The 26,382-nt window shown below is 36.6% G+C and overlaps 2 protein-coding genes across 2 annotated transcripts; both read left to right on the top strand.

Annotated features, from left to right (window-relative positions):
* Window positions 1–1,563: 1,563 nt before the first annotated feature.
* Window positions 1,564–13,444, top strand: LOC131980459 (solute carrier family 22 member 13-like). The gene is made up of 10 exons (XM_059344706.1): window positions 1,564–1,999; window positions 2,091–2,194; window positions 5,156–5,310; window positions 8,627–8,795; window positions 8,899–9,019; window positions 9,274–9,368; window positions 9,490–9,704; window positions 9,792–9,900; window positions 10,159–10,365; window positions 10,485–13,444. Exons 1-10 carry the CDS (start codon window positions 1,568–1,570, stop codon window positions 10,537–10,539), a joined length of 1,662 nt encoding a protein of 553 aa, XP_059200689.1. The 5' UTR covers window positions 1,564–1,567; the 3' UTR covers window positions 10,540–13,444.
* A 148-nt stretch (window positions 13,445–13,592) lies between these two features.
* On the top strand, window positions 13,593–25,890 carry LOC131980461 (solute carrier family 22 member 13-like). The gene is made up of 10 exons (XM_059344708.1): window positions 13,593–14,478; window positions 14,808–14,911; window positions 17,219–17,373; window positions 18,593–18,761; window positions 18,850–18,970; window positions 21,365–21,459; window positions 22,036–22,250; window positions 22,920–23,028; window positions 24,313–24,519; window positions 25,559–25,890. Exons 1-10 carry the CDS (start codon window positions 14,104–14,106, stop codon window positions 25,611–25,613), a joined length of 1,605 nt encoding a protein of 534 aa, XP_059200691.1. The 5' UTR covers window positions 13,593–14,103; the 3' UTR covers window positions 25,614–25,890.
* Window positions 25,891–26,382: the final 492 nt, after the last annotated feature.

The raw sequence follows: 26,382 nt of genomic DNA, 5'->3' as shown, positions 1-26,382 counted from the left end.
ATGCCCAATCCAATCAGCAAAAGACCTGTTGTCAAGGTTCCGAATAGATAGAGATCTTCGATGTCCTCTACGGAGAGAGCCGCAAGGCACACGACTCGACACCTCTCTCATGCATCCATCGTGTAGCCAGCTGCAAACGTCCCATCAGGGCAGGGGGGTTCCCCCCGAACCCCGGCTTCTCGTCGAGAAGATTGTGTCAATTGTGTTGAGAGACCAGTTGATCAAATCCATGATTTTTTAGTTTTGAGAGCAGTATAGAGAGAGTCTTCCAAAGTAAGACAGAAGACACGACGAGACAAGAGGACCGAAGCAGGAAAACACACAGAGGGTACCCTCTAAATCTGGGGTGTCCAACTTATCCAAGACAGGGCTTGTGTGGATGCAGGTTTTCATTTCCACAAAGCGGGAGCACACTTGACTCGTTCGACCACCTGAAATGTCTTCACTCAGTCAATTTGTTGAATCAGGTGTGCTCTTGCTTGTTTGTAACAAAATCATTGCCTATTGCAATAAAGGAACTGTTGTATATCTTGTGGTTACTATGGTCTTCACATTTAATTTACAGTGATGCATAATGAAAATAGATATACAACTTTTTCTACATAGTGATAACATAATACAAGCTTTTGTTTTACTCACATTCATTGACAGTATAATTTAAAGTCATGTTGACAATATCATTATTTGGCAAAAATGATCCTTTGATGCAAAAGATACTTACTGCACTAAACCTCTCGTCAGCTCTAGTAATATTCATTGCAATCTGTGTAGAGTAAATGTTGAAACATGTTGAAGACCAGGACGATCGACCGTGCATCTGGGTGGGTTCTGCATCTGATTCATTCTTCTTGTAATCTAAGGGATGAAAATGGATAATTACATCATTTTTGCAACCATACATTTTAGTGGTGACTCAGGTTATCTAATTTGGTATTGGTACCTGTGCAAACAAGATACTGAACCCACAATTGCTCCCGATGCTGTGTTAATCGGTGTGTGAATGAACTCCCAAAGGTGGCAGGTGGCAGGTGGCACCAGTGTGCGCTGGTAGCCTCAGCCACCAGCATGAATGTGTGTGTGAATGGGTGAATGAGCGTAGTGTGTAGTGTAAAGCGCTTTGGATGAAATTGCTATATAAGTGCACTCCATTTACCATTTACCATAATAATAATAAAAGCTCTCTCTAAATTGGACATGACAATTGGATAGGATTGCCATATTCGGCCATAAAATCAAAGTCATGGTTCTCACCAACCCGATTGTGTCAACAGTGTAAATAGTGCAGTTAGCCCTGTATTAGAGTTCACAGCTTGTTCAGCAGATGTTCCAGGTGGCAAAGTTTACGTCTCTACAACACGTTTCCATAGATACAGCATAACTAGAAAAAAAGTGGGTGTCTGAGGGTGTCATTGCTAAACCACATCAAAATAAAATCAATTCAAAATTGGTAAACAAGTCTGTGTCAACTCTAACTCCTGGCTCAGTCTCAGGCTGTTGCACTTGAGGGCAGAGCCCGGGACTCTGTTGGGAGGAGGGACTCAATAATACTTGGTGCTCAAACACAAACATGTTGTTTAAAACTGTGGTGCAGTCGTCTGAACACAGTGAGATAACTGACATCAACATGGCTGAGTTTGGAGAGATCCTGCAGAACATTGGAGAATTTGGATTATTCCAAAAGCTCATTCTGGTTTCCCTTTGCGGTCCAAATTTCATTCAGAATTTTCTTTTGGCAAGCCTTCTTTTTATCCAGTCTGATCCAGAGCGACACTGTAACACAGACTGGATCCTTCAGGCTGACTCTAACCTGACCACAGATGAGCAGCTGAACCTGACTCTGCCCCGGGAGGAGGATGGGACCTTCAGCAGGTGTCAGATGTTTGTTCCTGTGGACTGGGACATTGGAGACATCAGGGAGTACGGACTCAATGAGACCACAGGGTGCCACAATGGATGGGTCTATGGCAACAGCCTGTATGAGGCCACCATAGTCACTGATGTAAGTGATGAGTGTAGACAAGACATCTGTTAATCCGTTTCTAACTTTCATGCTACATTTAATGACATTTTTTTTTCATTTTTTCCAACAGTTTGATCTTGTTTGTGACAAAGCTAAGTTGGTGGAAACGATTCAAGCTGTGTTCTTGGGCGGTTCTGCTGTTGGTGTTTTAATATTTGGACCTTTTGCTGAATCGTAAGTAGTGCATACAGTATTTTTGGTATATGATGTGAATAATTACTTTGTTAATATTTACTTTTACTGAACTGGAAACACAGACACTGTTGTTTGTCTTTTCACCTCCTGATTTGTGATGTTTTGTGGGAATCCATTTTAAAACCAAGACTAAACTGTTTGGGATTATCGGTATATTCGAGGTATAGGAATGAATGCACCTTTTAAAGTCAGCACACACTGTGACTGCAATACTTTCATTTATTTTCAGCATACCCAAATTAAAAGCGTTAAGATCAATTCTTACTGGGGATTTCCACCGGGCGCGTTACAGCAGCAGCACATCTCCACCGTGTTTTTGCTGCGTCTTCTGCCCGGCGTCAATTCACACCGGGCGCGTTACAGCAGCGGTACGTCAGCTTAGCGAGCCGGCCGTATACACGCGAGATCATGCGATAATCCTGACCATACGGGAGACCGCGAGATCCCGTGAACTCTAAACTCTATTTATACAGTCTATGGATAAACTGTGTGTATAAAGTAAACAACAACAACAGCAACCAACAGCTTACTTTGCTTCTCTGACGTGAAAGATCTGTTGATCTGACCATCTATCCTTATAAAAACAATATGTTATGTCATAAATGATTGTATGATGTTCCACTTCAACAATCAGTCTCTTGTCGTGACCTGGTGCCCCGGTCATAACATAATGTTGATGTGAAGTAGTTTTAGGCTGCATGAACTGTGTATTGTGTTTTATTGTGAAAGGGGACGGAAGTGTTTTACGTTGATTCTGAGTCGGACTTCCTGTCTGGTGCGATCTGCTCTGTTGAGATTTACGCTGATTTGGCAGCGTCTCGCGGAGAAATAGAAGTCCTACCTAATGCTCGCGGAGAGCCGCTGCTGAGACGTTGCTGTAACGCAGTGGCGGGCGGTGCATTTCACACTTAGGCCTTCAGTGATGTCCAACTTAGTCAATAAATACCTTTCATTTTGCCAGCATTTATAACACCAGGACTGGAGAGTAGTTAGAAACACACTTAAGCACTACTAGGCATTGCATCACCTCAGTTGTTTACAAAATGGGCTATTATCCGGCGCATTTTAAAAATCAACAATACCGCATCAGCAATTAAAACATATCTGATATGCTACTGTCAAAACTTAAAAATAAAAGGGTCTTTAAAATTATCTTTCCAAAAAGTTTTATTAAATGAGTCCACAAAGAATATGCAAGCTTTAACAAGATTGTACAATACATTGCAAAATCGCAGTTTAATATATATAACAAGACGGCCATACTATGGCGACAGCGACACAATAAAGAAGTCTCTTTGTAAAAAAACGTTTTCATGTCAAAACGTGACGTATCACGACTTTCTGTGACCTGTTGCTTTGAGTACAACCACACAGCTGCGCCACTGTGCCAGATTAATTACATACCGTTAACAGTCCCGGCCGGGTGTGACTCTGTTGATCTGCATAGCACTGCCATGGCTCAAACTAGCAAGTATCCATACCCAATAACAGGACGCTTAAATGTCACGTTCAACGTGAGGCCAGCTAGAGGGCCTTACTGACACAACTCGTCATCTGATTGGCTATCGCAACTATCTATCAACTGTATTTGCCCGTTCACTTACAGTGCACGGACGCCCGCATTGTTGATTCTGAAGGCCCGGGCAGATTTCATACAGCCTGGCAACATAAGATAGCTGAATTCTGATTGGATAAAAACTTTAACCTAAAAACAACAGCACTGGAAGGAGCATAATATGACATGAAGAGAATATGAATACTTTTAGATATTTAGGGAAAGAAAATTAAAAATTAAATTAACCTTTATCATAATTATGATCATGATTTCTGGTTATGTTAGGCCAGCAGAGAAGGCCTTGCTGGCCCTGACAGCCCACCACTGCTGTAACGTTACGCAGCGTGCGCGGTGGAAATGCTCTCATTGATTAGAGTGTTACCTATTTGCACCGGCGAACGCGGCGCTGACGTGACGATGCTGTAACGTGCCCGGTGGAAATCAGGCTTTACAGTGTTAAAGTGTCTATATGGGTCCACACCTCAGAGTGTTAATTTAACACTTTTCGAGTGTTGGTACCTTTACACTGAGTTAGTGTAAATTTGACTCTTTTTGGTGCTGTTTTGGCACGGTAACATGAGCAGTCCATCCAAAACCTCAATTTCACCGTGTGTGTTTGTTACTGACAAAAAATTATATTATACTTCACTAGCAGCTGTGTTATTTTCGAAAAAAAAAAAAAATGTAGAAATGACTTTGGACAAAGGGCTTTTTAGCGTTAGTACCACTTTAGCACGCTAGCTAGCAACTCCGAACCATAGCATCATCTTATCACGTATTATATCTGTGGTTACAAATTGCATTACTCGTCTCACTCAGCCAAAACGTCAAGCCAAACTTACCATTCACTGCCGTTACTCACTTTTTATGTTACAGTGAGACCAGCATGCATGCTAACCCTTTAGCTCATGAAGCAATTAAGCAGGTGTTCGGGTGGTTAGTATGTTATTCTGAACCAAACCAATAAGCACTAACTAAACTTAACATGTTTTACAAGTGTTTTAAATCACAACCCAGTGTTGTCCCTGAGTGCTTAATGTAAATAAAATGACAATGACGAGTTAAACTAACCAGATATAACGTGAACTATTTCACTTCATCATAACCGTAGCATTAACTAAAATTATTTGGGCACTGGTAGTTTCGTTGACAGCAGACAAGACACCACAATATGATGAATGCTACACTTAACAACAGAAATACCTAAACATTATTGCTGTTGGTTGGTTGCTGTTGTTGTGTTAAATTGATTTGGTATCGAACACATATTGCTAGTGCCCAGTTCTAGTGGGGCACTGATATTGCCAAATGACAAGAATTCACTGTTAACATACTTTCAGTGTCTATCTATGCTTTATCATTTGTTTCATCTATTTCCATTGCAGGTTTGGCCGCAAACGAGTAACTCAGGCTGGAGCAGTTATAGCATTCATATTTTGTGTAACTACAGCGCTATGTCCCAATGTTTACTTATATATAGCATCACAGTTCTTGTTGACACTTGGATTTGGAGGATATCGACTCAACTGTATCATATTGGGTATGTACACTGAGCTTATATGCAGACACTACAGGCCAAAAGTTTGGAAGCAACTTAAATTTTCTGTTCACAATAGCTTTCTTAAAAACCAGTATGGAAAAAACAAAACGAAAAAACAGTATTGATTCTTTGGATCTTTGGATGTGTTTACTGCATGATCAGACTTTACCTTTATTGAATTGAACCATTTTCCTCAATTCACCTTTAAGTATACATTGATGTTAGCAGACCATTGCTGAATAAATGTTAAGGAGAGAAAAGAAGGGCTTAGTTTTAGGGTTGAGAAGATTTGGAAGAGTCACAACTTCAGTGCAAAAGTAAAAAACAAATCACAGCTTGCATTATTCACTTTAGCTCTTTGGCTTTTGTGAGTTTGGATACAAAAATCCCAATAAATCTCAACTGTGTTCATATCTCTGACAAACTACCACAGAAATGGCTCAAACTGAAGCAGCTGAGTAAAGAAACAGATTTATACATTAAGGAAAGGATACACAAACTTTAAGCAATAAAAACCCAAAGACCTGATAATTATAGTAAAATGTGTTCTAATAAGTGACTCTTTATATAATAATCACATTTTTTTTGTTGCCAAGTATAGCAATGAAACTTACATATTTAGGATAAGGCATTGTAGCAACTAACTACTGTTTTTGTTTGATTATACATAATAAATTATGTCCATCACAGTTTACAAAGGGTCATGCCTTTGATGGCTTCAAATGGTTAATAAAAAGAAAGTACAAAAGTGTGAGGAATGGATTAGACACTATCTGGTTTAACTGCAATATCCCTTAACCCTGTAAGACCCAGTGTTGCAGAATTACAACAATTTTGGTTATCCCCAAAAAACCTCTAAATTATTATTTTTTTGGTTCAACCACATTAACATGATCATTGAGTCCTATTGTTTGTACACACAATGTGATTGGATCCAACGTTTGTATATAAGGCCTGCTCTCAGGTCAAGAAGTCACACAACCTCCAATTTTTTGATCGAGCAACATCCCTTTAATTTACTGGACTGGATTCATCTGATTCAAGTAAGTAAAGTGCTTTGAATATTTTTTGTGTGTTTATTACAGTGTCTAGAACATGAACATATGTAGTTATTGTGGAAAATATGCCCTACATTTGATTTATAGAGCTTGTTTTATAATTGTTGCAATATTACAACATTGGGTCAGAGTGGTAGTCAAAACAGCCCTGTTTTTGAGAGGAATGTCTTGAGAGGAACTTCAATTAAAATTTTCACAATATAACTTTAAACTACACATGATTTACACATTCTAGCCTTAGGCTTATATTGGATTACATATTTTATTGTAATGTAAACTAAAGTGCAAACATATATTGCTGTATCTAAACATTTTCATTTACTTACAATGATTTTTAACCACCTTAAAGTAACTCAGTTTTTCTCCTTATCACAGAATGCAGGACTTTCTAACAAAGACATTCTGTTTGTGCATGTCTGCCCCTTGTCTTAGTCTCTATTGATAAGAAAATGGTCCTATTAATTCGTAGTCAAAGCAGTTGTGGGGGATGCTCCTGGTGCATTTGTGGCTTTGTTCTGGAACAGGTGTTAATGCTACATGCATTCCTATTAGGATGATAATCACAGTCTACAACAGGTCAACCACACAGTATTGTGTGACCAGTGAAATGTGTGAATAGGCTACTTCAGTGCAATGTGTAAACACTTCATAATGAAATCAGTCTCCCCACCACCCCATCTTTCCTGCTCGTCATCCGGAATCTAGTAAGCATGTGTGCTATTTGTATATACAGTGTACATTTGTTTCAATTTTATTTTTTCCATTTCAGAATGCCACCAGCAAGGAGAGGTCCTCGATACAGTGTGCATGTTATTGCCATCAAAACGGAGAGAGTGATGTGGACATAGATTTCGACGACACTGATGCAAGTGACGAAGAATCAGATAGTGATGCCTGTGTGGACAAAGAAAACCAAGAACCTCATTGCCCAGCCAATGTGGACATTGATCCCCAATCAAGCAAACAAACCATGCCCCGTGACAGATATAACTGGCCAAAAAGAGATTTTATCAGTCCTAATACTGATGGGAGTCCAAACGGTCCCTCCTCCAAAAAATCATGTGCACACCCCCCTCTGGATGTGTGCAGGGACCTGCAGACACTGCAGTAAATGGTATACTAATACCCAATGCAGCGAGTGTAATGTCCGCCTCTGTTTTTCAGAGGACAAGAACTGCTTCTAGGACTATCACTGCAAATAAATGTGGATGTGCACACAGACTTCATGTAAATAATGTAAATAAATGTCAAATTTCATAACTCTTCATAACAACTTGACTGAGATTATTATTCATGTTATATACTGGTTTGGCAAAAGCAAAACCCTGCAAATGAATCCTTTGTTCTGTATTGTTGTTCATGACAATGAGTGGAAATACAGGAGATTCTGCTCCCCATTAAGCCCAATGTTGCAATATTATTATTTTTTTTGCGTTTTTCTATATTTGGGTTTTACAGGGTTAAATAGACTCGCAGCAGTCTATTAATTTTAAGGTATGACTGGACGAGGAGTGTTCAAGGAAGGTGTTTTTCAAATGATCAATTATGAACGATTGTCAACTGTGATATGCCTCACACCGGGTACCAAAATGTAGGGAATGTGGGAACCCTGCTGAATGCAGTGCATTGTAACAATTAGGAATGTCACAAACTATGAATTTAGTAATGGATAACATTACTGTTAAAATTCCATAATTCTAGACACCAATTTCAATACAAAAGACAACACTTTGGATATGTATTAATGTTAATGTAAGTATAATAAGCATGAATTTTAAACTTTCCTTTTAACCTTGAATTCTTTAAATACATGGCTACTTGGCTGAGAGTACTGGAGTTTAAGAATCGTAGCCAGTTTTAAAATTGGGTTGGATCACATACATACAAAGAAACTTCACAGAAGTTCTTTTTTCTAATCTCAAACATGCACACACGGAAAGATTTCATAATAATGCCACATCACAAACTACAGGATATTATTTAGAAATGGAAACGGTGCTGGTGTTAATCCTTGAGCCAATTTTTTCCATTGGTCACACACAATATAAAAATCACTCTGTGACCCAAAAAGCATTTTCCCCATAGACCACCATTGTAAAAGAGGCCTCTATAAAACTTTTGACAGGACACTTTGAACTGCAAACTGTGGCTCGAATCTCTGAATTGGGGAAACATTAATGTGTGCCATCCCTAGTTATAATTCAGTTACATGAGCATACTTGTAACCCAAACATGCCATATTTCTTTTTTATGTGTAGTTACTGAGTGGATCGGGCCATCCAAAAGATCATGGGGATCATGTGTGGCTTTGCTATGTGTTGCAATCGGGCAGTGCATCCTCGCTGGTGTGGCCTACGCCATCCGACACTGGAGACTAACTCAACTAATCACAGCAGTTCCACTTGCAGTACTTGCCAGCTCCGTATGGTGTGCATTAACTCTTTTTATTGCCTTTCATTGTTTGTTTTTTTTAAATTATAGACTATTTGAACACTTTGGTCCCTTTGGTCCCTTTCGTTGTTACCATCAGGTTTATTCCGGAGTCAGCTCGATGGCTGTTAAGCAGAGGAAGGACAGAAGAGGCGAAACAGTTGATTGTCAAGGCAGCAACCATCAACAAACGCACTGTTCCAGACTCTCTTTTGGAAAAGGTACTGAAACTTAAAGCTGTCACATACAACATTTTAAGCAAAAAAGATTGTGTATTTACTACACAAAACACAAGAATAAAATTGAGCCTTATAAAATATAGAATGAAGAATAAAATAACAATTGATTCCTTCTTCTTTTTTTTAACTGCCTTAAGATTACTTTAATTATGTTTTATTTTTGGAATTGCATATTAATATATGTAGTCATCAGTTAATACATTTTCAGCATTACATTAATCATATTTCTTCCTCAGATTGTAATAAATGATGCTGTGCAAAAAGGAGGTATAAAAATCATTTTCAGATCTTCTATCCTGACCAGATATTTGTTCATTGTTGGATTGGCATGGTAAGCTGAAATTTCCAAAATCGTATGTATAGTCATTGTATAGTAACAGACATTTATTAAATATGCATTGCCAATGTCCAAATTGCCAAAGGATATCTTCTGTTTTCTTCCTGTTTTTAAGGTTTTCAATGACCCTTGGCTACTTCTCCCTGTACTTCAATATGGAAACATTTGGATTGAGCATCTTCTTGACACAGCTATTGTTTGGTGCAATTGAAATACCAGCTAATTTACTCGCAGTGTGGCTGTTGGAGGTTATTGGGAGAAGAATATCATACATATCCACACTTTTGGCAGGAGGACTTGCTTCAATATTAATGCTAGCTGTTCCTGAAGGTAAACTGTTTGGTTTGGTCATCATCAATTTCATGTTTATGTTGGCTTTTAAGTCAAGATTAATGTTTTTCGTTTTTTTGATTTCAGGACATGCCATTGCTTTGACATCTTTAGCTGTTGCAGCTCGTTTTTTTTTTGTCTGGGCTGGATCTGTAGCTGTTGTCTTTACGCAGGAGCTGTTTCCGACATCTGTTCGGTAGGTGTTTAAAGTTTTTTTGTGCAAACTGTCCAGGCCATGGTGACAAAGCTTTTAAGAATATAATGAATTCCTTCATCCTACTCTGGTTTTCAGTGTCTTGACACATTGGGCAGTAAGTAATAAAAGGTTAGGACATTGGCCAAAATACATGTAAAAGTATATTAAGTATATGTTTCCAGCTTGTATTTAAAGCAACTCAGAGCCAGCAAATGTGCTATTTGACCAGTAGGGGTTGTAACGATTGTACCTTTTCAGACAATCAGCCACAGCTTTAGCAGTCATGTCAGGAAGACTAGGTGCACTACTGGCTCCACTGCTCAACATCTTGTCCATCTACCACTGGTCCATACCCATCACAGTCCTCAGCAGCTTGACCCTGATTAGTGGAGCGCTCGGCTTCCTGCTTCCTGAGACCAGGAGAAAAGAGCTTCCTGAGTCCACTGAGGAGGCTGAGAACAACAGGTAGCTATGGCAAATATTTACATCATAAATATCATTACATAAGTTGATATCTCTTATGTTTCGTCATTTCATCACAGATAAATCTTTATCATGTATGTGTTTCTGTCTTTTGTCATCAGAAATGTGACCTCCACAAAAACAGAAAGTCTCGAGCAAGAATCAACCAAGTTGTAGACATGTGTCTGATGATTTATTTCATTAAAAGTATGTAATGCTTTTGCTTAAAATAATACATCACTCATCACTAACTGTACATAAGTGCAGGGACTGCCCATTGAGTCTCACCTAGATAATTAAATCCTTTAAAAATCAGATTTTGGACGACATGACTGTTTGTCTGACAAGGCCGGATAAAATATATTTTTTAAATATATAGAAAAAAGTGATCAGAATCAGAAAGCCTTTATTGTCATTGCCCAGGGTAGTACAACAAAATTTGCCATCAACCCGTCCAAAACATATAAACAAACACAAACAATATGACAGAGGTGAACAGGACAGGAAGACAGAGATAAGGAGAAAGAAATACAACACAACACGAGGGGATGAAAGGAGGAAAAAATCATCACTGCAGCAAGGCATTGAGTCAGGGCTGTTTGGTGGGAGGCCAGATAAGATTGGAATTTGGGCTGTAGGCGAAAGTGGCTGCAATTTTCTGCTACTCATCTTGTCGATAATGTCCATACTGACTCCCGGATCGATCCAGTCGCTTTTCCAGAGCCGTCAGTCGCTCCTTGATTTAATCCAAAGTGCGGTTTGTTTCTGTGTATCTCGATAAACCAGAGCAATGCCTAATCCAATCAGCAAAAGACCTGTTATCAAGGTTCCGAAAAGATAGAAATCTTCGATGTCCTCTACGGAGAGAGCCGCCAGGCACACGACACGCCACCTCTCCCACGCGTCCATTGTGTAGCCAGCTACAAACGTCCCGTCAGGGCAGGGGGGTTCCCCCGAACCCCGGCTTCTCATCGAGAAGATGGTGTCAATTGAGTTGAGAGCCCAGGGGCCTCATGTATCAAAGAGTGCGTAGCTTTCAAAGAAAGATGGCGTACTCCCAAAACTAGAAAAGTACGTATGCAAAGTCACTTCCACATGTATCAAACTGTGTTTACGCCAGGTTCAGTGCACCTTTCCTTGATACATCCCAACCAGCGGGGAACTGAGCGCACATGCACGAGCCACCAACCACGCCCCGGCTCCTCCAGAAAATGAATACGCAGATGACATGCAAATGACTAGAAATCTCCGGCATGCCTGCTGATTATCGACAAAACAATGGCAAATCAACTTACTGCCACTGCGCGTGAGGTGGACGTGGTGATCTCCGGGTTGGAGGCAGGAAAAATTAGCTTTTTAGTGCCTCAGCTCTGGGATCAGCAACAAGGTTGTTAACGCAGCCGGATCAGAGACCTGCACCATGGCAGAAGTGTCCCTCAACACACGATCTTTCTAAACGCCAATGTTATTGAATTTAGTCAGAGCCGTTAGAGCTGCCAGTGCGTAATGCTGCCAAAATAATTTTTACGCATCAGTTTATAAGCCACACTTAACTTGTTGTCCCGATTAAACATGACATACGGGATCAAATATCCACCACACCTGAGTTATTCTGAAAGGATTTCCCACACACATTTTTTCTCCGGGGAGAGGAATCTGTGCGTCATGGATCGCTGTGCACCTGCAACATCTCCATGTTAAACCAAAGGGGAAGCGGTCAGCGATCGGCACTTTGACACAATAATTAAGGCAGGTTATCTGTGAAAAGTGTGAGCGCTCCATAATCAGAATCACAAGACCTTTATTGATCTCCGGAGGGAAATTCGGTACATAGCAAACGTAAACTCTTAAAAACCTCATAATGTTGTGATATTAAAGGTCCCCTGTCGTGAAAAATGTGTTTTTTCTGGCCTATACATATATTCTTTAGTCATCCATCAGCCAACTGAGAGTGTCAAAAGCTAAAGCCTCTGAATTGTCTTGTGGGTGGGCCATGGGGGCTGTAGGGCCTCCTATAGGCCGTTTGGATTTGCCTCCCATTTGTGCGTACATACAGGTAATATGGAGATTGAAACACACCAACATATCTAAACATGTACCCTCTAAACCAGGGGTGTCCAACTTATCCAAGACAGGGCTTGTGTGGCTGCAGGATTTCATTTCCACAAAGCGGAAGCACACTTGACTCGTTCGACCACCATAAATGTCTTCACTCAGTTAATTTGTTGAATCAGGTGTGCTCTTGCTTGTTAGCAACAAAATCCTTCAGCCTCACCAGTCCCGTATTGGATCAGTTTGACACCCCTGGTTTTAATTGTGGGACTATATAACATTACAACATACTGTCACTGAATTCCATACAGGCACTTTGTTCATGCCTATTGCAATAAAGGAGCTGTTGTTTATCTTGTGGTTACTGTGGTCTTCACATTTAATTTACAGTGATGCATAATGAAAATAGATACAAAACTGTGTACTTTTCTACATAGTGATAACATAACACAAGCATATGTTTTACTCACATTCACTGGCATGTACAGTATAATTAAAGTCATGTTGACAATATCATTATTTGGCAAAAATTATCCTTTGATGCAAAAGATACTTACTGCGCTAAACCTCTCGTCAGCTTTATTAATGTTCATTGCATTCATCACAAAATTACCAAAACAAGACACAAAATTACCCAAAAAAGTAATTAAAGGGACCTTCCACACACAACAAGGTAAAGTGCCATTCATATAAAACTCACATTAAACTTTCATATCAAGGTGAGGGCCACAAAATATCGTCACGAGGGCCGTAATTGGCCCGTGGGCCGCAAGTTTGAGACCCATGCTCTAACCCCAGTTAGAGTAAAATAGAAGATACGGCATGTGTCATTATAGAACTTTTACCCTTTCACCTTGTGTTTTCACTTCGTAAAAGTTAATTTTAACAATTTGGTCAATGTCTTGTTTAGTGTTCAGTTGGCCTAAAAGACGCAATTTTCCCGTGCCTTCTGAACTTAATGAGCATGTGTCTTATGCTGTTGACTTTTTTTTTTTTTATTATATTTTTTTAGAGAATTGTATGCACCTATACCAACAGTTTTCCTTGAGTGAACTTAACTTTATGAGCATTTGCTTTTTATGTTTTATTTTTTACTACTGAGGATTTTATGCACCTTCAAAGGTCACTCTATTCAAGGCACCAATAAAATATTGATATGGATTGAGATAAGACGAGAGGGTGCTTTCAGGTGAAGTCAAACAACAAGTCAGACACTTTTTATGGTGTCTTTTATAGTTGCCGCTTCAATCAAAATACTTCATGGTGTTGGCTGTCATGGCTCTGTGGAAACCTTTTAAACTTTGTTAAAACCGTATCAAAGAAAATACAAAAGGTAAGGGATATTTTTGGACTGGAAAATGAGAGCAACTTTTTTAAAATTACAGGTTAATTCTTGTTTTTTAGTTTGCCAAATATACTGTATCTCACCTAACACATCACAGATTTAATTCATAAACATCAGTATTTGGATATCTAGCATGTCTGTGCCATTTAAATACATTTGTGATGTTAACATAACAGTCTGGAGTTCTCGTCAGGTGAAAATGAGCAATATATTCATGTCAGGTGTCCAGCAGTTGCATTAAATCATTTTGCTATCTACAATTCAGTGATGTTAAACATTAATGGATATTGTAAAAAGCTGCGGTGCAACCTTCTCCAGATCAAAGTGAACTGACTGACATCAACATGGCTGAGTTTGGAGAGATCCTGCAGAACATCGGAGAGTTTGGATTATTCCAAAAGCTCACCCTGGCTGCACTTTGTTTTCCAAATGTTGGTGAATCTTTTCTTTCTGCAAGTTTTATTTTTATCCAGTCTGATCCAGAGCGACACTGTAACACAGACTGGATCCTTCAGGCTGACTCTAACCTGACCACAGATGAGCAGCTGAACCTGACTCTGCCCCGGGAGGAGGATGGGACCTTCAGCAGGTGTCAGATGTTTGTTCCTGTGGACTGGGACATTGGAGACATCAGGGAGTACGGACTCAATGAGACCACAGGGTGCCACAATGGATGGGTCTATGGCAACAGCCTGTATGAGGCCACCATAGTCACTGATGTAAGTAATGAGTGTAGAAATAGGAGAAATTACCTACAGATATCCATCCTTCATTAACCCTTTATCTGACGAAGACCGTATTTGGTAACTTCAGTGGGTGCCAAAATGGGGGTCCCATGTCTCTCTGTTTGGTTGTAGAACCACATGGATTTCTTCCAGCTAATCAGCAATAATAACAGTAATATTTCGAGAAAAAAGTTCCAAATTTACTAGATGAAAGTGACAAATTTACAGGAAAAAAGTGTGTGTGTGGGGGGGGGGGGCAAGTATTTCAATGAGTGCCCTATTAAGGGTTAAACATCTTTCTTTCTTTCTTTCTTTTTTTTCAGTTTGATCTAGTTTGTGACAGAGAAAACTTGGTGAGAGTGGCACAATCATTGTTCATGGTCGGCGTTCTTGCTGGTTCTTTCATATTTGGACCTCTTGCTGAATCGTAGGTGTATTCCATCTTTTGTTTTCTTTCCAAACATGTTTTTATTAAACTTTTTCCTGCAAAGCAGCAGCAACAGAGACAACAGAAAATATATCACTAATAATAGTGTTATAAAATACAAAAAAATACAAAATACAGACATTTAAGCCTGGCATAGTAAAAGGAAAAAAGAAAATAATAAAATAATAAATAAATAAAACTAAAAATGAGGGTAATCAGGGAGACCAAAGAAGACAATATAATATGCATCTTTTTATCAGGCCAGGTCGTATTCCATGTTTTTGATTTATGCTCTGACAAATATTAATAATATATAACCTCACAAAGATCTCTTATAAGTAAATAATTATTAATAGAATTGTATATGTTTAAGTTGCATTTGCTGTCAAGTCTATGCTAAATGCTAGCAGGGTGCATTCAAAGGGGCCCATGCAAAAGTCTAGGTATGGAGGGTGTGGATGAGCTGCCCAATTTGGATTTTTTTTTTCTTGTCCCTGATTTCTAATGGTAGGCCTGCTCGTTGTCCCTGGTCAGGTTTATTTTTCTTGTCAAAAAAAGAGTTACATATTTGAAACACAATGTTGAGAAAAAAGTCGAAATGTCGAGAATAAAGTCGAAATACAATGTCAAGAAAAAAGTTGAAATTCAATGTCGAGAAAAAGTTGAAATTCAATGTTGAGAAAAAGTTGAAATTCAATGTCGAGAAAAAAGTTGAAATTCAATGTCGAGAAAAAGTCGAAATTCAATGTCGAGAAAAAGTCGAAATTCAATGTCGAGAAAAAGTTGAAAGTCAATGTCAAGAAAAAAGTAGAAATTCAATGTCGAGAAGAAGTTGAAATTCAATGTCGAGAAAAAGTTGAAATTCAATGTCGAGAAAAAAGTTGAAATTCAATGTCGAGAAAAAGTTGAAATTCAATGTCGAGAAAAAGTTGAAATTCAATGTCGAGAAAAAAGTCAAAATTCAATGTCAAGAAAAAAGTGGTCCGTATGAGTATAATTTGGTCCACACATTGTGATGAATATTAGGAACATGAACACAAATACACAAATCCTAAAATACAGACCAGGAATTGTTAAGGTTATTTGTTGAATTGATTTTGAGCACATAAAGCTGCACCAAATTTCAATAGTTTTAAATTTCATATAGTTTTATTCCAAGTCCATATGAATGACCAATTGTTTAGTAAATATGTGGTTGTGACCAGGATCCTTCAGGCTACGCATAGTAGTCATAGAGAAATTAAAAGACCAGGGCTGGACTCAGCTTTGACCTCTTGGGTGCAACAAACTTTTGTAAATATTTTTTTTAAAATGTTTGTGGTTGCCAACAGTCCAAATAATTTCCTACTTTACAATCAGGCAGGCAAACTCATTACTTTATGATCAGAGATTAAGATCAGTGTATACTACAGGCCAAAAGTTTGGAAATAACTTTTTTTTCCGTTCACAATGTCTTTCTTAAAAACCAGTATGGATTCTTTGGATTTTTGTATGTGTTTACTACATGATCGGACTTTACCTTTATTGAATTGAACCATTTTCCTCCATTGACCTTTAGGTAAACATTGATGTTAGCAGACCATTGCTGAATAAATGTTAAGAAAAGAAAAGAAGGGCTTAGTTTTAGTGTTGAGAAGATCTGGAAGAGTCACAACTTCAGTGCAAAAGTAAAAAACAAATCACAGTTTGCATTATTGACTTTAGCTCTTTGGCTTTTGAGAGTTTGGATACAAAAATCCCAATAAATCTCAACTGTGTTCATATTTCTGACAAATTACCACAGAAATGGCTCAAACTGAAGCAGCCGAGTAAGGAAACAAGAGTTCAGATTTATACATTATACATACATTATACATTTATACAGAAGGATACACGAAGTCTAAGCAATAAAAACCCAAAGACCCGATAATTCTTTATATAATAATCACGCTTTTTTTGTTGCAAAGTATAGCAATGAAACTATGATTTCTTTTTTGTACAAATTTGGTATTGCTTCCAAAATTTTGGCCTGTAGTTTACATGATTGAATAGTGGCATTAGAATTGCGAAAAGTTTTCAGCTGAGGTGGTTGGGCATCTGGTGTGGAAAACCTGCTACTCCCATAGTCCCAGATGAGCAAATGAAAATGTATAGATGGATGTCCAGTAAATAAACCTTTCACTTACTTTGTAGCATAGATGAAATTAGGTGCTGAGTAATTAAAGCATATGCTATTTCTGTGTTTTCTTCTTTCACAATATTAGCATATTAGCATTTTCCCCTTGACTGTATCATTTTGAATATCTCTTTCTTCACTTTCTGTTGCAGGCTTGGTCGCAAACGAACAAATCAAATTTCAGCTGTCCTATTATTCATATTTACTGTAGCAACAGCATTTTGCCCCAATGTCTACGTTTACATGGCATTCCTGTTCATGGTTGGAGTTGGAGGTGGAGGCTATCGAGTCAACTCTATGTTACTGGGTTTGTACCTTATACAGATATTATTTGTCATCATGTGTCAACAATTTTTAACTTCAGGTTATCCAAATCAAATAGGGACTTCAGATGTTTTCTGACAAAATAGCATACTGATAGCAATTGTGTTATTATTTGAAATTGCAAATATCAGTGATAATTGAAACTAATACACATAGCAATATATATGAGTACTGTCTACCAAGTGGTTTGTGTAGCTGTTTTAATGTGGGTTAATATTATTACAAAAGTTGTATGTCATTATAGCATCTGTCCTATTCTCATAGCATGTGTTTCTGTTTGTCCAACAATAAAACAATTCCAGTTGATAACTAAATTAGATTAATTTAAATCATGGGTCTCAAACTCGCGGCCCGCAGGCCAATTGCAGCCCTCGTGACGATATTTTGTGGCCCCCACCTTGATATGAAAGTTTAATGTGAGTTTTATATATTGACACTTTACTGTGTTGTGTGTGGAAGGTCCCTTTAATTACTTTTTTTTGGTAACTTTATGTCTTTTTTTAGTAATTTTGTGTCTTTTGTTAATAATTGTGTGTCTTTTTTAATCATTTTGTGTGTTTTTTAAATAATTGTGTGTCTTTTTTGGTAATTCAGTGTCTTTTTTTGCTAATTTAGTGTCTTTTTAAAATTATTTTGTGTCTTTTTCAGTAATTTTGTGTCTTTTTTTGGTCATTTTGTGTGTGTTTTGGGGGTCATTTTGTTTCTATTTTAAGTAATTTAGTTTTTTCTGACATTTTGTGTCTTTTTGTGTCATTTTGTGTCTTTTTTAAATTTTGTGTATTTTTTGGGTAATTCTGTGTATTTTTTGGTCATTTTTGTCTTTTTGGGGTCATTTTGTTTCTATTTTAAGTAATTTAGTTTTTTCTGTCATTTTGTGTCTTTTTGGTCATATTGTGTCTTTTTGGGGTCATTTTGTTTCTATTTTAAGTAATTTAGGTTTTTTTCTGTCATTTTGTGTCTTTGTTAATAGTTTTGTGTATTCTTTGGTAATTCTGTGTATTTTTTAAATCATTTAGTGTCTGTTTTTGGTCATTTTGTGTCTTTTTTAAGTAATTTAAATTTTTTCTGTAATTTTGTGTCTTTTTTTATTAATTTTTTTAGCAATTTTGTGCTTTTTTTGATCATTTTGATACTACCCCCCAGGTAATTTGAGTTTGAGACCCCTGACTTAAATAATAAAATGTGTATTGTCCTGATTTCAGTCACTGAGTGGGTCGGGCCGTCCAAAAGATCCTGGGGAGCCTGTATGACTCAGATAATTGGTGCTACTGGACAATGTATCCTCGCTGGTCTGATGTACTTCATCAGACGGTGGAGACTGGCTCAACTAATAATGGCAGCTCCATTTGCAGTACTTGTTATCTACATATGGTGTGCATTTACTCTTTTTATCACCTATTTTTGTTTTATTTGCAAATTATAGACTTATTGAACGGTCCTTTTTCCTTGTTTCCATCAGGTTTATTCCAGAGTCAGTTCGATGGCTGTTAAGCAGAGGAAGGACAGAAGAGGCGAAACAGTTGATTATCAAGGCAGCAACCATCAACAAACGCACTGTTCCAGACTCTCTGTTGGAACAGGTACTGAAATTAAGGCTGCCACATACAACATTTTACATATAAAATTTCTACCGGATTGTTTATTCACTAAAAACAAATTAAATCCCCAGCCAAATTGATTGCATACCAATTTATGGTTGCAGGATCATGATTTCTCATCCATGATGGTTTTCATCAGCAATGGTGGTTGTTAAACAATGACGGCAACAACTCCCATGAACCCATGTTAACCCACTATTTCACATTATCAAAGTCCGTCTCTTGTCATTGTTTTGATTACAGACCGCTATCAGAAGGAATAATACACTGACCTTGGATTAGATCAATGCGATCTAAAACTGTAGCAGTAGAAGGTTGCAAGTCCTTAGTGACTCATTTCAAACAACTTGCTGAATATAACTACCAGAGGCACATTTTTTGGAATTCAATGTCAAGAAAAAAGTGGAAATACAATGTTGAGATAAAAGTCAAAATTTAATGTCAAGAAAAAAGTCGAAATTCAATCTCATGAATAAAGTCAAAATTCAATGTCAAGAAAAGTCGAGAAAAAAGTCAAAGCCCATTACATGCCTTGTGTCTGAGGTTGATTTGCTGATCAACATATTATTCTGTTGCAGCGGGAGACGTTGACAAAGTGACGACTTACGATCAGATTTGTCCGCTGTTTTATTTTGTAAACTACGGATGTGTTGTGCGATCCTACTGGATGTGGTGAGATCTCATTGAATCGCGCTTCACTGTAAATGCCTCGGGCTTCATTCCATTTCGTGAGCAGAGCAGTCGGCGCTGCTCTCCTGTTTTAGTTAAAATATCTTCATTAAACAAACACTGTTGTCTATTTTTAGCATAGATAATATACATGCAGTATAATTATTTATTAGACAGTGTGTGATATTCGACATATTGGGTAGAAATTTGTTTACACAACCCTAACCCTAACCCTAAAACGGAAGAGCTACAAATATGGTGCTGATGATCACATTATAGTCCATGTCAACACCTTTCTATAACAGTAGGTCTCATGTCTGTAACCCTTTTTGTCTCTTAATTATAATCCTTCAAATATGCCCCAAGGTTAAGGTTCAAAGGTCAATATCTCAAAGCAAGAATATTATAGAACCTTCAAATTGATATATGTTACTCTCCAGGCCAAGACCTTTCCGGTGATGTATTTGGTTTAGCTCTATGACAAAGTTTTATTTCTTTCAAACCTTTGACATCTGCCCTAACAGAAAGGTGTTGACATGGACTATAATGTGAGCATAGTCACTAAGGGGTGGGGGTGGGGGAGCTTAAGGATATGCGGAAAAAATAAAAAATCCCCCATTGAACAAGACAAAATTTAAAGTCTGATGCCAAAAATGTGATTGACATCCCCTCAAAACCCCTGGAAAGCCACTAATTAAGTATTTTCAACTTCCAATTTTAGGGGAAACCCTGTTTTATTGAAAAAACTACAACTCCCTAGACCTCTCTTCAGTACTTATGTCGACATCAGCACCATAGTTGTAGTTCTTCCATTTTAGGGTTGTACTAGGGTTATGAAAACATATTTTTATATAGATATATAAAATAAAACAGCGGACAAATCTGATCTTAAGTCGTCACTTTGTCAACGTCTCCCGCTGCAACAGAATAATATGTTGATCAGCAAGTCAACCTCAGACACAAGGCATGTAATGGGCGAAGGTTTGATCCGTTAAATACACAGAGGATCAGGGGGATTTCAAAATAAAATACAGCGGATCGTCTTTTTTTGGCGAGATCTTCACCACAAAGTGATTATGTACATTCACTGAGTGAATATTTAGAAAATAAAACATATATTTCTCGCTAGAAATGTGATCAAAATCCATTTTTATGCAGAAACTAAGTCAAAATATTAATTTTTTTCACTAAAAATGAGAGAACTGTCCGCCATGTTTTTTGTTCTGACCGCTGGGACCTTGAAAGTCACGTGACTTGGAACAAACCAATAGGAACAAATATCCATGGAATAGCCACGGGATATGACTGTCATTAACTTGCATTGTAGCGAAATCCGTGTCAGTTTCACGGAAATTTGAGTGATTCCGTGGCTATTCCACGGATTTTGAGTTAAGCAAATCCGTGGCTATTTCACGGATTTCTGTGAGACCAGGTTGTTATTAATATTGTTACTTTTTAATTTAAATGTTATCGTCTATTAATTTCTCTATTTTATTTATATATTTATAACTCATTTCGTTGTTGATAGTTGTGCTGTTTTCCATATAACACAAGATTTATATGGAAATACCTATTACTATTAGTTTGAGGTTTTTTGCTAAAGGTTGTTTTTTTTGTAAAATGTGAAGTATCTGATATTGAAAGGTATACAGGATGTGTGTACTTAACACATTTTCAGTGTTACATTAAATCATATTTCTTCCACAGATTGCAAAAAATGATGTTGTGCAAAAAAGAGGTCTACAAGTTATTTTCAGATCTTCTATCCTGACCAGATATTTCTTCATTGTATTACTGGGAGGGTAAGTTGAAATTTCCAAAAATCTCTACAAAAAAAAGAAAGAAAAGATAATTTAAAGTATTAATCATCAAAATACTAGGGTTGTCACGATACTAAAATGTTCAACCTGATACCGATACTCAGGAAAATATTCGATACTCGATACCATTTTCGATACCACAAGGATAAAAACAAAGACCCCAAAATTTAACAGAAATATTTTTATTAACAAGAAAAATGCAACATGTAAAAATGAACAGAACCACAGGTTTAATATTTATAATAAAAGAGGTAATGCAAATACTGATTTTCAATGCTTTTGAAAATGAGTATCGTATCCGGATACAACATTTTAGTATCGATACAACCCTAATCAATACTAAATGCTTGTATTATAACCTATGAATAATAATCATTTTATAGAAGTAGACATTCATTGCATATGTTTTGCCAATGTGCAAATAGCTAAGGTGGTTAGTTAGTGATCAGTCAGAAAAATATGAAAAACAATGAAGCAACTGTTAAAAAATTGTTGTACGTGTGTTATGAATGTTACATAATACAAGACATATTCTGTTTTTTTTTCCTTGTTTTTAAGGTTTTCAGTCAGCCTTGCTGCCTACTCCCTGTACCTGAATGTTGGAAACTTTGGATTGAGCATCTTCTTGACCCAGCTATTGTTTGGTGTTTTTGAAATAACAGCTATTTTACTCGCCATGTGGCTGTTGGAAGTTTTTGGGAGAAGAAAATTATTCATATCAACACTTTTAACAGGAGGACTTGCTTCCATGTTGATACTAGCTGTTCCTAAAGGTAAACCATTTGGTTTGGTCAGCAACTACACTACTGGTCAAAAGTTTTAGAACACACCAACTTTTCCAGAATTTAATTGAAAATGTTGCAGTTTAATGTCTCAGTGTACTCTGAAATTAATGCACATTTGCAACATTTAAAATTCTTTATTGAGCATGATAGTGTTTTGAAAGTAAAAAAAGATTCAAAATCACATTTTATGTTGGACTAAAGGACTAAAAAAAGACACAAAATGACCAAAAAGACACAAAATGACAAAAAAAAAAGACACCAAAAGACACAAAATGACTTAAAAAAGACACAAAATGACAAAAAAAAGACACAAAATGACTTACAAAGACATGAAAATAATTCAAAAATGGACAAATAGCCCAAGACTCCATAGAGTTAAGTTGTTAACCCAGTTCTTGTTCCCTGAAAAAGGCCTACTTGTATAATTCTGAAATGTACATTATTTTTCAGTTTTGGTTAAGCTTACCTTTTTTTATTTACCTCTGGCAGTTCACCACTTACCTTTGTACCCTTTCAAGCTGTTCATTTGACTTGAACTGCTTGAATTTCAATAAAAAATGAAAAAATTGGGCTGTTCTAAAACTTTTGACCGGTAGTGTATTTCATGTTTATGACGTGTTGTATGGCAAGTTTAATGGTTTTATTTGATGGTTTCAGGACAAGCCATTGCTGTGACATCTCTAGCTACCGCAGCTCGTTTTTTCCTGGCCTGGGCTGGTTCTGTATCTACTATCTTTATGCAGGAGCTGTTTCCGACATCTGTTAGGTAGGTGTTTAAAGTTTGTAATCAGCCTTTATTTGTGCAAACTTTCTAGACCAGGGGTCTCAAACTCAATTTACCTGGGGGCCGCTGGAGGCAGTATCAAAATAACCACAAAAAGACAAAATGACAGAAAAAAACTAAATTACTTAAAAAAAAGACACAAAATAACCAAAAAAAAGACACAAAATGACCCAAAAGAGACACAAAATGACCAAAAAAGACACAGAATCACCAAAAAAAGACACAGAATCACCAAAAAAAGACACAAAATTATTAAAAGAGACAGAAAATGACCCAAAAAAGACCCAAAATGACCGAAAAAGACACAAAAAGACTGAAAAAAGAAACAAATTTATTAAAAAAAGACACAAAATTATTTTAAAAAGACACAAAATTATTTTAAAAAGACACAAAACTGCCAGAAAAGACACAAAATTACAAAAAAAGACACAAAATTACCAAAAAAGACACAAAATAACCAACAAAAAGACACAGAATTACCAAAAAAGATACAAAATTATTAAAAAAGACACAAAATTATTAAAAGAGACAGAAAATGACCAAAAAAGACACAAAATGACCAAAAAAGACACAAAATGACTGAAAAAAACCTAAATTATTTAGAGAAGAAACACAATGACCAAAGAGACACAGAATTACCAAAAAAGAAACAAATTTATTAAAAAAAGACACAAAATTATTTTAAAAAGACACAAAACTGCCAAAAAAAGACAAAAAATTACAAAAAAAGACACAAAATTACCAAAAAAGACACAAAATAACCAAAAAAAGACACAGAATTACCAAAAAAGATACAAAATTATTTAAAAAGACACAAAATTATAAAAAAAAGGACACAAAATTATTTAAAAAAGACACAAAATTATAAAAAAAAAAGGACACAAAATTATTTAAAAAAGACACAAAATTATTTTTTTTAAAAGACACAAAATGACCAAAAAAGTAATTAAAGGGACCTTCCATACACAACACGGTAAAGTGCCATTCATATAAAACTCACATTGAACTTTCATATCAAGGTGGGGGCCACAAAATATCGTTACGAAGGCCGCAATTGGCCCGCGGGCCGCAAGTTTGAGACCCATGGTGAAGCAGCATTAAGAAATACAAAGAACGACTTTATCTACTCTGGTTTCAGTATATAGGCAGACTCTGGCAAAATGCATGTAAAAGTGTACTTAGTTTTAGTTTATTTTATTTAGACCAACTTGGGAGTTAGCAAATATGCTTTTTGATGTGGAGTTAACTGTTTATTAACCCTTTCAGACAATCAGCCTCAGCCTTTGAAGCCATGGCAGCAAGACTAGGAGGAATACTGGCTCCACTGCTCAACATCCTGTCCATGTACCACTGGTCCATACCCACCGCTGTCTTCAGCAGCTTCGCTCTGATCAGTGGAGCGCTCTGCTTCCTGCTTCCTGAGACCACGAGAAAAGAGCTTCCTGAGTCCACTGACGAGGCCGAGAACAACAGGTAGCTATGGCATTAGTCATTTTGTGTCTTTTTTCGTCATTTTGTGTCTTTTATTGGTTATTTTGTGTCTTTTATTGGTTATTTTGTGTCTTTTTTTAGTCTTTTTTGGATATTTTGTGTCTTTTTTTAGTCATTTTGTGTCTTTTTTTAGTCTTTTTGTGTCTTTTTAGGATAATTTGTGTCTTTTTTTAGTCATTTTGTGTCTTTTATTGGTTATTTTGTGTCTTTTTTTAGTCTTTTGGGGACTTTTTGTGTCTTTTTAGGATAATTTGTGTCTTTTTTTAGTCTTTGTGTCTTTTTTGGATATTTTGTGTCTTTTTTTAAAATCATTTTGTGTCTTTTTTTGGTTATTTTGTGTCTTTTTTTAGTCCTTTTGTGTCTTTTATTGGTTATTTTGTGTCTTTTTTTTAGTCTTTTGGGGATATTTTGTGTCTTTCTTTGGTCATTTTGTGTCTTTTTGTGTCTTCTTTTGGTTATTTTGTGTCTTTTTTTAGTCATTTTGTGTCTTTTTGTGTCTTTTTTTGTTATTTTGTCTTTTTTAGTCATTTTGCGTGTTTTAGTCATTTTGGGTCTTTTTTTGGTAATTTAGTCCAACATAAAATGTGATTTTGAATCTCCTTTTGTTATTTTATTTTTTTTAATCTTCATTTGAAATGTTGTAAATGTGAACAAAGGAGTCAAATCTACCATATAAGAGGGTTCCATCCAGTTCTATCATTTGATACTAAATCTATTTGAGCTTGTCTCCAGTTTTACTTGGTATATCATCATCAAACTGAAACTGGCCTCATGGAGTTTACAGCCAGAACTTTAGAGGTAAATTTACAGTAGGGCTCCACGCTGCTTTGTTTTCTAGTCTGATGGAGGCAACAAGTCTGGATTATTTGGAGCTTTTGGACACTCCACAGGGTTAAAACTAAATCTAATGAAAAATAATAATATGTCAAATATGTCCTGTCATTGTTTTCATTAGTCTGGTTGATTACTTCATCACAGATAACTCTTAAACGTGTATGTGTTTCTGCCTTGTGTCTTTCAGAAATGTGACATCCACAAAAACAGAAAATCTCAAGCAACAATCAACCAAGTTGTAGACATGTGTCTAATGATTTATTCTTTAAAACTGCATAATAAATCTATGGAGTTTTGGGCTATTTTGTCCATGTTTGAATCCTTTTCATCCTGCCTGTATTCACCACTTAAAACATGTTTAAATGCCAAATTGGCATATTTTTTTTCAGCACAACCTCACCTATATGACCTAATTATTGATTTTTTTCAACATTTTGAACCAAAAATAAACAAAGAAAAACAAACATAAATGTGATCTTGTGATTGTGTGTGATCCTGTCATCAACTCTGGTTTTTTATTCTAGTGGGACTTTATTTTATTTGGGTCTTGTGTGTTTAGCGTAACAATTTTGGACATTTTGTGTCTTTTTTGGTCATTGTGTGTCTTTAATTGTGTCTTTTTTAGTTATTTTGTGTCTTATTTTGGTAATTTTGTGTCTTTTTTAGTGATTTTGTGTCTTCTGAGTTTTTTTGTGGTTATTTTGTGTCTTTTTAGTTATTTTGTGTCTTTTTTGATATTTTGTGTCTTTTTTTAGTCATTTTGTGTCTTTTTTTGGTTATTTGTTTCTTTTTTTAGTCCTTTAGTTCAACATAAAATGTGATTTTGAATCTTTTTTTTACTTTCAAAACACTATCATGCTCGATAAAGAATTTTAAATGTTGCAAATGTGATCAAAGGTGTCAAATCTAACATATAAGAGGGTTCCATCCAGTTCTATCATTTGATACTAAATCTATTTGAGCTTGTCTCCAGTTTTACTTGGTATATCATCATCAAACTGAAACTGGCCT

The sequence above is a fragment of the Centropristis striata genome, chromosome 11 (assembly GCF_030273125.1).
Source record: "Centropristis striata isolate RG_2023a ecotype Rhode Island chromosome 11, C.striata_1.0, whole genome shotgun sequence".
Taxonomy (NCBI): domain Eukaryota; kingdom Metazoa; phylum Chordata; class Actinopteri; order Perciformes; family Serranidae; genus Centropristis; species Centropristis striata.
This window is presented reverse-complemented; position numbering and strand designations above follow the sequence as displayed.

Coding starts and splice junctions, on each gene's coding strand:
- LOC131980461 (XM_059344708.1), top strand. CDS start 14,104: ATGGCTGAGTTTGGAGAGATCCTGCAGAACATCGGAGAGTTTGGATTA. Junction 18,762..18,849: donor GTACTTGTTATCTACATATG/GTGTGCATTTAC, acceptor TGTTTCCATCAG/GTTTATTCCAGAGTCAGTTC. Junction 24,520..25,558: donor GACGAGGCCGAGAACAACAG/GTAGCTATGGCA, acceptor TGTGTCTTTCAG/AAATGTGACATCCACAAAAA.
- LOC131980459 (XM_059344706.1), top strand. CDS start 1,568: ATGTTGTTTAAAACTGTGGTGCAGTCGTCTGAACACAGTGAGATAACT. Junction 9,369..9,489: donor TTCATTGTTGGATTGGCATG/GTAAGCTGAAAT, acceptor CCTGTTTTTAAG/GTTTTCAATGACCCTTGGCT. Junction 10,366..10,484: donor GAGGAGGCTGAGAACAACAG/GTAGCTATGGCA, acceptor TTTTGTCATCAG/AAATGTGACCTCCACAAAAA.